The 12,353-nt window shown below is 34.6% G+C and overlaps 2 protein-coding genes across 2 annotated transcripts; both read left to right on the plus strand.

Moving 5' to 3' along the window:
* Positions 1–593: 593 nt before the first annotated feature.
* Positions 594–3,943, plus strand: Nmt (N-myristoyl transferase). Its single transcript, XM_018509237.1, has 7 exons — positions 594–670; positions 1,442–1,674; positions 1,747–2,074; positions 2,138–2,308; positions 2,380–2,560; positions 2,850–3,113; positions 3,186–3,943. The coding sequence occupies exons 1-7, from the start codon at positions 594–596 to the stop codon at positions 3,342–3,344; spliced, it is 1,413 nt and encodes a 470-aa protein (XP_018364739.1). The 3' UTR covers positions 3,345–3,943.
* A 2,601-nt stretch (positions 3,944–6,544) lies between these two features.
* LOC108762301 (hyaluronidase) lies at positions 6,545–12,287 on the plus strand. The gene is made up of 5 exons (XM_018509238.1): positions 6,545–6,789; positions 7,303–7,514; positions 9,523–9,949; positions 11,756–11,960; positions 12,040–12,287. The coding sequence occupies exons 1-5, from the start codon at positions 6,728–6,730 to the stop codon at positions 12,196–12,198; spliced, it is 1,065 nt and encodes a 354-aa protein (XP_018364740.1). The 5' UTR covers positions 6,545–6,727; the 3' UTR covers positions 12,199–12,287.
* Positions 12,288–12,353: the final 66 nt, after the last annotated feature.

The raw sequence follows: 12,353 nt of genomic DNA on the forward strand, positions 1-12,353 counted from the left end.
TTTCAAATTCATTTTCAGATGCAAAAAGAATTTTTTTTAGAATTTTTCAGAAAAAGAATTCTTTTCGTATCTGAAAATGAATTCTAAATTGATGACACAATTAATTACAACTAAATTTTTTTTGAATTCTTTTTTGTGCTCTCTAAGTTATATGAAATATATAAACGCGAAATTTGCTCTGATAAAAATTTTTATGAAATTGTAAAAAAATTTTGAACTTACATAAAAATTCTAAAAAATTATATGAAAAGTTCTAAAAAAATTTTTACTAGGTGATATTCATAGCTTGATTCATTTTTCTTAAAAAAAAGAAGAATGAGACAAAGAACGCAATAAATCCTTGCGTGCTTCTTGAATGCAAAATATCTTAATTAAATAATTCTTTTCAAACGTTTTAAATTTCGAATATTATAAATAACTAACCTTGCATATGTATACGAGAGGTATACAGATGACGTCCGAAATAAGGAGCGTATGCGTCTGCTAATGCATGCGTCATCGCGCATGCGCGGAATTGGTTCCTCCATCGGCTCCATCTGGATACATTTTCTAGCAGCGTCACTGTACGCCGCGCGACAAAAATCCATATTAAAATGGAGGAGAAGAGTCAGGCCGCGGAGCGAGAAACCAAGAAGGATGAAGCCCACGAGAAAGATGCGCGAAATAAGAGGTACGGTCGCGGACGAACGTCATCATCCATCGAGGGATCGCGGATTTGTTTGCGGCACGATTACAACGAGGCTTGCTCCGCACTTCACCGCCCCGTCTTAACCTATATTCGTTTGACGAATACCCGGTGGACAGTTCGCGCCGCGTAATTCTTCTAAGTTTTTTTTAAAAGCAATTCTTCGATCGCGATTCGGCGTGGAACGTGAGCCTTCTCGAGTCGATTATGATTCGGATACTTTTCGGAACGATTCCTTCGGTCTATGTCACTCTCTCCTGTCAGTGGCTTGTAATCGTGTCATTGCGATGTAATTTGTTTCATCGACGATGCATATCTAATCAATACACCAAGGAGTTGTAGCGCTATGCTTTTTAATTATTACTTTTATACACGTATGTACAAATAAACGAAATTGAAATTTATGGTCGATATTTATATTTCATTTTTATCAATAGATGTGCGCATTTAGAATATAGTTTGCGTTACATATACTATAGAATCTCCGAAATAAATGTACGCATTTATCTATAAAAGTAAGATACGAGTACAAACCACAAAATTTACTTTTGTTTATTTATGTGTGTATTAAATATATATTTCTTATGTTTTTATGTATTTTTTGTCATTTAATATATATATATATTTTTTTTTAATTTTTGTTATATATATCTCATAATTGAGTCTTAAATGTCTAAAATTATTAAACATATCCTTTAGCTGTTTATCATTGTAAATTATTTGTATTGCGTTAATAAACTTGTTATTTTACCATAGTTCCAAGAAGAGAGAAGCTCGGAAAAAAAAGAAAGAGGCGGCGCATGCAGCTAGTGAAAATCACAACAATAACAAGGAGGAGAAAGAAATGCCTAGCGCGTGCAATATCTCTATAAAGGATATTCAGATGGCAATGGAAGTATTCAATATACAACAAAAACCTGCCAAAACTCAGGAGGAAGCAATGCAAAAGTCTTATCAATTTTGGAGCACACAGCCTGTACCAAAAATGGGTGAGCTATTAAATCACATAAAGATTTATTTATTTTGTATTATTTTTTCTAAATTTATGTTATTGATTCCAGATGAAAAAATTGTACGCAACGAGCCAATTGAGCCTGATAAGACATCTGTTAGAGCAGAACCATATTCGCTACCTGCAGATTTTCAATGGGATACTTTGAATTTAGATGATCCTCTGGTTTTATCGGAACTGTATACGTTACTCTCAGAGAATTATGTCGAAGATGACGATGCTATGTTCAGATTTGATTATCCACCAAATTTTTTGAAATGGGCGCTGCAGCCTCCTGGCTGGTGCAAAGAATGGCATTGCGGTGTGCGAGTGAGCAAGAGCGGACGTCTAGTCGGTTTTATTTCCGCTATTCCAGCCACTTTACGCGTCTATAATCAGTAGGTATCATACGCTTGCATAATTGCTCACTTCGCAACATAATGCTTTAAAAATGTTTTCAGTACTCAGAAAATGGTGGAAATCAATTTTCTATGTGTGCATAAAAAGCTAAGATCGAAGAGAGTAGCACCTGTGTTGATACGCGAAATTACGAGGAGAGTAAATCTGAAGGGCATCTTTCAGGCCGTGTACACTGCCGGAGTCGTTTTACCAAAACCTATCGCTACATGCAGGTCAGTATAGAGAAAAGTATACGAGCACTTTGCTTGACTAACTGTAAATTAATTGACATGTATGTATTTAGGTACTGGCATCGATCATTGAATCCAAAGAAATTAATCGACATCAAGTTCTCTCATCTTACTCGCAACATGACGATGCAGAGGACTTTAAAGCTATATAAACTGCCAGAGAATACAAAAGTACCGGGTTTCAGAAAATTGGTTTACACAGATATACCACAAGCGCATAAGATATTGACGGAAGTAAGTATAAAGCCTGAACTTTTCGGCACATTCGATCGTCATACTCTCCATTCCTAATATAAAAAAGAGAAAAAATTCTATTTTTGGAATCTTGATTTAATAGAACTTGTATGCAAATTTTTAAATATATTCTTACTGCACACTGATTCAGTTAATTGGATTTGAAATATATCTGCATATTTGAGTATTATTAAACCAAAATTTATTTTGACCCAAAATAGGATTTATTTTTGTCGGTTTAATTTCCACTTGTAATTCTTCATCTTTAATATTTATATTTGTATTACAGTATTTGGAAAAGTTCGATCTTGCTCCAGTATTCTCAGTCGAAGAATTCGAACATTGGTTTCTGCCGCAAGCTGGTATTATTAACAGCTTCGTCGTGGAGAAGGAAGGAAAAATTACCGATATGGTGAGCTATTATACATTGCCGAGTTCCATTATGCATCATCAAACGCACAAGACCCTTAAGGCTGCGTATAGTTTCTACAATGTGTCTACCACGACACCATGGCTCGAACTAATGATGGATGCCTTAATATCAGCGCGTGACGTAAGTTTATTTCCTACATCTACCGCACTTTTCAAACAAGAATCAAACGTAACATGAGTTCTTCGTTTACAGTTGGGTTTTGATGTGTTTAACGCATTGGATCTCATGGATAACAAGGAGTTCTTAGAACCCCTCAAATTCGGGATTGGCGATGGCAATCTTCAATACTATCTATACAATTGGCGTTGCCCCAGCATGACACCTGGCAAGATCGGTCTTGTGCTCCAGTAGACTTCTAGTTAAAAAAAAATCGCTGTTTAGAGAAAGAGAGAGGACATCTTTTGCATGTGTGATCTCACACAAGAGATTAAAAATAGCGATTAAGTATGAGCGAACAGAGGATATATAGCAACGCAATAAAGACAGCGTTGTTAAACGGGGATAAGGACAACCTTAATCTTTCTTACCAATAGGAGTATATAAACGTAATTGCGACGGTCAAAGGGAATTCGAGATTTCTTGTAGAATCGTCACTCAAATGAATAACTCAATTCCTCGAAAATCGCTCTTGGTTTCGTCATTGGCGCCTTTGAAGACTCTAGATTGAATTATATACGATCGGGACTATAATGAAAATTGTGCAGCATTGTACAGCGCACGTGTATATACGTATCTGCGTAACTCGAGCAAATGTAGATAAGCATTATGCAATTAATAGCAATTATGCGGGAAGCCATCCCGCATCATCGGAGAATTTTCGATTTTCAATCATGTAAGCCTTTAGACGCCAGATAACTATCCGTTTTTTCCTTTACACCTCGGCTAATTAGACAACATATGCCGAAGTATGAGTGACAGACAAGTTAAAAATAAAATGACATTTATTGAAAATAATTGATTTTTACTTTTTCTTGCTATTTCTAATTTGTATTTTGTCCTCATTAACTACCTGTCCATATTCACATAAGTAAACTATTTATATTCTGAATAACGTTTTTCATGTTATTAATTATTAACAACCTATGCAACGACTGTAAAACTCACAATTTTATAATACAAGATTCATTTCTAGCTTTGATTAGATATACGAAACACGTGTAAAGAAACCAGTCTCGTGTAATATCAAAAAGAGAAACCTTTGATTGCAATGTTAAGTATATTCTTTTATTTTTTCAACCCCATTTTAAGAAATTAATAGCTCTAATAAAAAGAAAAATTTATGTATCTACAATTATATCGTTTTTTATTCCAGTGGGTTTAAATCGATCCGAGGTCAATTAATGATGTCACATGCTCTACTTTAGATTCCTGATTGGACGAATTTACAGTAGCACTTCTGGGTTAATCGATTTCCGATTGATTCAAACCGACTATGATAAAAAACGCTATTAGAGATAAAAAAAGTTTTTTTTATTTCAGAGTAAGAAAACACACAGGTTAAAAAGCTTATTACATATTTCAATTTATGATTGTGTTTCAAATTCAACAAATCGAATCGACGCAGTCTATAGATTATAGAACAATAATTATATTTGTATATTCATATATATATATATATATATTTTAATATTACTAAGCACTAAGATCTTGCTTTGACTGAAAATTTTCTTTCTTCTCTCTTATTTGTGTTTATACACACATGAATGCTTTTTCAGAAAATTATACAATGCAATTCCGAAAGCACCAAGTTTTATTTCGCAGTGATGTTTACATGAATTCGCACGGAATAATTACGTCATATAAATACCTATCTATAAATTTTCTATTTTTATGGTAATAGAAAATACTTGATAAAAAATTGAATTCTTCCATATGTTGTGCTCTCAAGGCACAAAGATCGCGCAACAATATATCTTTTTTATCATTATCGTGAACGTCGTGAGTAAACCATCGCATTACCGCCTACCGCATGGCCGACGAACAAGAGTTCCGTATCGTGCATGATGTGCATGATGCATCCATTATCCTTGTTTTAACATTTGGTGAGCAACAAGGATAAACGATGCATTATACGCATCATGCGAGAAACGGAACGCACCCAAGGTCTTTTTGAAGATAACAGAGAAAACCTGGCGATGTACCCGTAACGATTAACCGGTTAAAATTTACATTTCGCTTTTAGATAGGGAGGCGACGTCCGAGTAACGACGGTCCTTCGATAAGTTTACAGACCCGTCGTATGTACAAACGATCGATCAATGACGTTGAGCAGACAGAAGGACGCGGATGGCGTTCTACCTTGAACGAATATATTATACATACAAACAGTCCATCGGACGATATCGCTGACGATCGGCAGATATGGGCCGAGCATAACTACTACTTGTTTACAGCCGCTTTTTTCTAGTAGCGCGAAATTTACATCTAAATATATTCAAATTCCTAGTGAAACTGATGTGAACGTACGTCGGCCCTTAGTTAATGCAACGGGGCTAAACGACGGTCAGAAAAACTGAGTCAGGGATACAATAAATAGGGGCTTGCTGTAATACTTGCGAACGTGACGTGGTTTTCTTATAAGGAAGCCAATATGGTCTAACAAAATTGTAACCTTCATTAATTTTTCTTATCCTAAAAAAGTAATATTTATATACTAAATAATATTATAACGTTTGAATGTGGTGTAACGTTTTATATATACAAATATTTATGAATTGAATAATTTATTAATCGAATCTTGCAATTTTTATGTATTATATTTTTATTTATGGGTTTTTAATGCTGCAAATATAAAAAAAAATTTACAATATAAAGTAAAAAAGAAGTACGTTTTATCAAAGTCACGTTTTTCCATTAAAATTTCTGCAATATATGAATTGTTTCTGATAATAACAAAAATATGATATTTTATAGTATGTCAAATATTTATACCATATCAGTAAATAATTGCAAAAACATATCTCTTAGCGCACATCATTTATTGAAATTACATTTTTTTCATTACCAATACTCTTACTACAATAAAATATTTCTTGCGACCGCAAGAACCTCGAAGAAATTCCTCTTGTATGAGGTGGTCATCTGATCATGATCTTATTAACTACTTGTTAACTCTGATCGCTTTAAAGTGACGGAAAGTTTTTCATCATGGAAATAAAGAGAAAGACAATGTTTCTTTCACGAGAGAATGCATCGTGTTACATCATCCAGAAAGTTCCTGACCAGACATGCTTGTATCGATCTCAGGTCGTGTTAATGGTAATGTCGATAGATGCTCATCGAGCGCAATATAGTTACTCGCGGGCACACACGTGCCCTTTGTACTGCGGCATAATAATAAGCAAGAAAAGAGAAAAAACGAGGAGAGGGATACGTGCAAAAAGCGGAAACGTCGAATCATCGAACAATACCCGGAGCTAGATAACACTACGAGGCGTGGACGAACAGGAGTAGGTGGGGAAGACACGAGAGACACACGATGTGAAATAAATACTGGTCTGAAATCGAGCGGAATTCAGTCTCATGCTTAGTGTACTAACAACGCAAACGTCTCATCACTGTGAAAGAAACTCCTCTCGCAGAAGTTCCAATTGTTTGGCATCATCTTACCAATTATTAGTGGCGCGCCTCGATACCGCAAAACTTCCGAGACGTTTGAACTTAGTTTGTAATTAACCAACGAGAGGCTTTGTCGAAGTTTGTATTCTACTCCAAACTTGGATCGGGCTATCACGATGCTACTTCGATATTCTCTGATCCTTGCCTTCGCGTCTGTCGCAGCCGCCACTTTTCTTGGGTATCTCGTTCAAAAGACATTACATACTTTTTAACCTTTTGAAAATTCGTTTAAAAACAATTTAATTTTTAATTTTTAAATAATTTGTCGACCTTCTCGCGTATCTATTATATATGCATATAATTGAATGTACTTTAGTTTTATCAGTTTTTAAGTAATTTGTCGTCCTTCTTTGGTATCTGTTAGATAGAATCGTGAGATACTTAAAAATTTGTAAAAAAATTCATATCTGGAAGATATCAAAGAACGACAAATTGCTTGAAAATAGGTAAAACTAAAACACACTTGTATTTTTTTTTAATTGACTTGTATTACAAATATATTTTTAAATGTTCTGTCACGTCTTCTTAGACTAAAACATTGTTACATAGTTATTAGTACGAGGGTTGCTAATCCAATTTTAGAGATCCTATTATAAACACAAGACGTCCGAAAGGATCCGGTAGACCGAAAGTATCTTATCTAATTGGTGTCATTGTCCACGCTTACGAGTCACCTCGTGTTTCTGTCCAGTTGGGGCACAACGACCCTCCAGGCAAGTAACCCGCGGCAGTTTGACATTTATTGGAACGTGCCCAGCTTTATGTGTAATCAGTACAACGTGATATTCGATGAACTCAAGGATTTTGGAATTCATCAGAATACGATGGATCAATTTCGCGGTGAAGAGATCGCAATCCTTTATGATCCCGGAATGTTTCCGGCGTTATTGACCGATAAAACTGGTGAGTTAAAAGTGCATTTTATCACTAAATAAAATTATTCAAAAATATCCAGCAAACGTAATTGTTAATTATTTGGCGATGTATGTTGGGAGCGATTTCTAATAATAAAAAAATCTCAGTATAACTATTATAACTCAGCGATTTCCCTAGTAGCACAAATTATTGGCGCAATATTGGGAAACGAATGTACAACTAATATTAAAACATTGGATAACCAATATTGGTCCAATATTGTAAAGTAGATGCCTAGTCATATTTAGCCAATATTGGGGATTCAATTCTTACCCAATGTTTTACATTGGCTATACATGGTTTTTCAATATTCGTTAATATTCCTGAAATAATGTATAATCAATATTAGAAATAATTGAATAAAAATTCACTTACCTACGGGATTCGACCTGGGACCTCTAGACTATGAGTCTTCTGCGTTATGTGCTGCACCATTTCTTCGATTAATAAATGTGTTACTTAATTATACATATATGATATAAACAATCAATCCACAATATATATCCAATAATAAAGACAAATAAATAAATAAATAACAAATAAAGACAATATTAAGTAATGATTGATATGCAATATTGGCTACACATTGGCATTTATTATATAGTTAATATTGGTATTACATTGGGAAATATTGGCCAATGTATCGCCAATGTAGAGCCAATATTGGATAATGATTGACATGCAATATTGGCTACACATTGGCATTTATTATATAGCCAATATTGTGTAACGACTGATATGCAATATTGGTTATACATTGACGTTTATTATATAGCCAATATTAGCATTGCATTGGGAAATATTGGCCAACGTATCGACAATGTAGAGCCAATATTGTGTAACGACTGACATGCAATATTGGCATCTATTGTATAGCCAATATTGACATCGCATTGGTGAATATTGGCCAATGTATCGCCAATGTAGAGCCAATATTGCACAATGATTGATACGCAATATTGGCTATACATTGATATTTATTATATAGCCCATATTGGCATTACATTGGGAAATCTTGGCCAATGTATTCCCAATATAACCAATATTTAGACAATCTTAGCCAATGTATAGCCAATGTTCCGTGCTACCAGGGTTATTCCAGTGATTTTGGAGCTCGTTTTCTCCTCACACAAAATATTATTCCGTGTTGTTAATTCTTGTTGCTAATCGCTATTATATTTATTGTCTATATGCCTTTATACTTTTAAATAATCGGTTAATTTCTTGGAGAGTAATTTATTATTGTAATTGTTCAAAAGTTGAATTAATGTGATTGTCGATATATTACAAAATAATGAAACTTTTATCCTACTCTTGATAAATGCCCGAATGTAAATAATCCACAGACAAAAAAGCTAATGAGTTTAAAAGTATGTGCCTATTGCCTGTATTTCCACCATTGAAAGGCCGTGTGCACTGTGCTCTCTGTATGTACATACACTCATGTGTGTACAAGCTGACCAAATATGTGCTGCGTGCATATGCGTGTATATTCGGTTTTCCGGCAGTCGTGGCGATATAACCGCCGTAATTATAATTTTCCACGCAATAATGTAACTGTTACGTATTATATTACTATTATACGTTATATTGCAGTTATATATATTATTGAGTGGGAAATTAAAACTAATAATTATTTTACTTGTTAGTTGATGTTTGCTGGATATCTATAAAAAAGCATTTTTTAATAATTTTTTAGATATCTATTTATAAGCTTAAGCAAATATGTTAAAAATATTTTGTTTAATTCATCGACCTTCTTGCATATCTGTTAGATATACGATACAATGAGTATTTTTAGTTTTTTCAGATATACGATACATTGAGTATTTTTAGTTTTATCAGTTTTCAAGTAATTTGTCGTCCTTCCTTGGTATTTGCCAGATATGAAAATATTTCTTTTATTAATATTAATTTTGCGATTTCGACTTTTTGAGCATTTTTAGAATTTTTACGTTGTTTCGATTACCGATGTAATTAATCCTTGTATTTTCAGGGACCGTAACAAAAAGAAACGGTGGTGTACCTCAAGAGGGTGATCTGAAAATTCACCTCGAGATGTTCCAAAAGCACTTGATTAAACAAATCCCAGACGGGTCGTTTAGCGGTATCGGCGTGGTAGACTTTGAGAGCTGGCGACCTATCTTCCGACAAAATTGGGCCTCTCTCGAGCCCTACAAAACTCTGTCTATAAAGCTAGAACATAAGAGACATCCCTTTTGGAGCGACAGCGCCGTAAAAAAGGAAGCGAAGCGTCGCTTCGAAAAATACGCCAGAATATTCATGGAGGAGACACTGAATATGGCAAAGAAGCTTCGGCCTAAAGCCAAATGGGGTTATTACGGTTATCCGTATTGCTTTAATCAGACTCCTGGCCAACCTACTGCACATTGCAATCGTCAGACTATGGCAGAGAACGACGAGTGAGTACATATATGTACCGACGAAAATCAATAATTCAACATCCGATAGCGTGCGTATAATTTAGTAGCATGTATGTAAGCGCGTCATTACATTAAATTTTACACGGAATGTACTAATCTCGAGATGATCTCGCGATCCTCGCAGCTTGACATTGGGATCGTGTTATCGCTTCACCGCTGCGCCACGTGAAAGAATTTACAGTCTGCCCCACAACAGCGTATACACTTTATCTGCAAGAAAATTTAATTTACTAGAATTTTAAAAAAGTATATACTATTTAAAAATACATTTAATGACCTATTTTGTCATTACTTAATATTTGCCATTCAAACTCCCATTGTTATTCATATATCTTGACAACTATACCCATATATTGAACATATATTGAACCGTCTGGAAACTCGAAAATGACATTACAGTCTTAGACTGGCCAGTACAATCACCTGAAGAAAATCAAATGAAAAGATTTGAGCTTTTATAAAGAAAAAGCTTTAAGGCAAACGTTATCACACGGCATACTTTATCCAAGAGACGTCTTGAGAATATCCTCTGGACATCTTCAAGGCATCCTTTGAAAGTATGTGCTGTATATTTATATATAGGGTGTCCCGTAATAACGTTTAGGGGGAGATTTTTTAAGTCATTTAGAGATAAAAATTCTAATACCATAAAGTGTTGAGGTCATAATAATGATATAATATAATAATAATTATTAGTATAAAATTAGAAATATTAATAATTTTATCTTTTCATACTTTACAACAATATTATCTTTATATCAATATTATCAAGAGACGACAATTAACTTTCGAGTTTAACATATCACTTTGCGTTATGTTATGTACATAATGTGTATGATTCTACCTTGCTTTAAGAGGCCATAAGCCGTAAGTTGTAAGTTATAAGTGACGATATATCGGTCACAGAACTTATAGTTTTAGGCCGTAAAAATTGGGCTTTGCTCAATTCGCTTAAGTCTAATGGTTAAAGCTTAAAGACTGCGCAAAAACAGTTTAAAGACAGAAATTATTGTCACTTAATCTCTTTCGACTTATGATGCAAGGCCTCTTAAAGCAAAATTGTGGACCGAGCATATCGTATCTGAATATGCAAACTTTAGGCAGTATGATTCGTTAACTTTAAATGCTTATGATTTAAAAATTATTATAGCCTTAATATAATAATTTTGGATATCATAATTTTCGTCTTAAAAAATTATCTTAGGAATCTACTCTTACATAAGTGTTGTTATGATTTATACGGGATACGGTGTAATAATCTGCGAAGCAGTTATACTATCAAATCTGGAAATACATATAAAATCGCTTTCTATCAGTGTGTGTGTGTTACGTTAAAAGCCTAGTTGAAAATATGACCAGACGTTGTCATTTTAATCAAGTACAACGAAGAACAATGGAAACTGGACGACATATTAAGCAATAATGAAATAGACTATTAAATGTTAATGAAACAGATGATTGTATTAAAAAAAATTCTTTTTTCAAATTCTCATGCATAAACTTCTTGAAAATATAATATATATGGTTTTGATGGAACTGACTGTATGTATAGTATTTAATTCAGCGGCTGATTTACGATAATGACATCACCCCGAACACAAGACGATTGAGGATCAACGTATTAAGATTACGGTGTTTATACCGAAATAGGTCAATGTCGAGGACATCAGAGTGTTAAAAAGCAACCCGCAATTTCGTTACCGGCGCGTTATCTAATCACGCGAAATGATAAAGAAGCAGCCGAGCATTAATGCCGGAGGTAATCACGAGCAACAATTTCCGTAGAATGTCTTGGCTCTTCACGCTCGAGGACGTGCACTTGTCTTCCGTGTACTTGAGACAGGAGATCAGGGGAGAAGATCGGGTGGGCTTCGTGAAGGGTAGAGTATCCGAGGCGCTACGTATGGCAAGCAAAATTCCGCGCAAACAACAAGTTCTTCCCTATTACTGGTTCAAGTATCAGGATAACAGAGATAACTTCTTAAGTGAGGTAAGTCCTTCTGAGCTCCTTGAAATGTTTGCATCAGACACTGGTGTCAAGAAGATTTATCGAGAATTTATCTGCACAGAAAGACACGGAGAACACATTTAATACGATCGCCAAGCTCGGCGCTGACGGTTTGATTATTTGGGGTAGTTCTGAAGATACAAATACGGAACAGAAATGCAAGGACCTGCTACAATATGTGAGAACAATTCTGGGACCAGCGATAAAGCGAATCAAATAGTTCTAAGTGGCGAAATAACGCAGTTTTAGAAAAATTGCACTGTCTTCAGTACAAATCTTTTTTTTTGCTTATTTAGTCGATAACTCTTAATACGCACGATGATTTTTCGATCTTTTATTTTATACATGATAGTTGTTCGCGTTCCGGATTAATTT

The sequence above is a fragment of the Trachymyrmex cornetzi genome, unplaced genomic scaffold, assembly GCF_001594075.2.
Source record: "Trachymyrmex cornetzi isolate Tcor2-1 unplaced genomic scaffold, Tcor1.1 scaffold293, whole genome shotgun sequence".
NCBI classification, from domain to species: domain Eukaryota; kingdom Metazoa; phylum Arthropoda; class Insecta; order Hymenoptera; family Formicidae; genus Trachymyrmex; species Trachymyrmex cornetzi.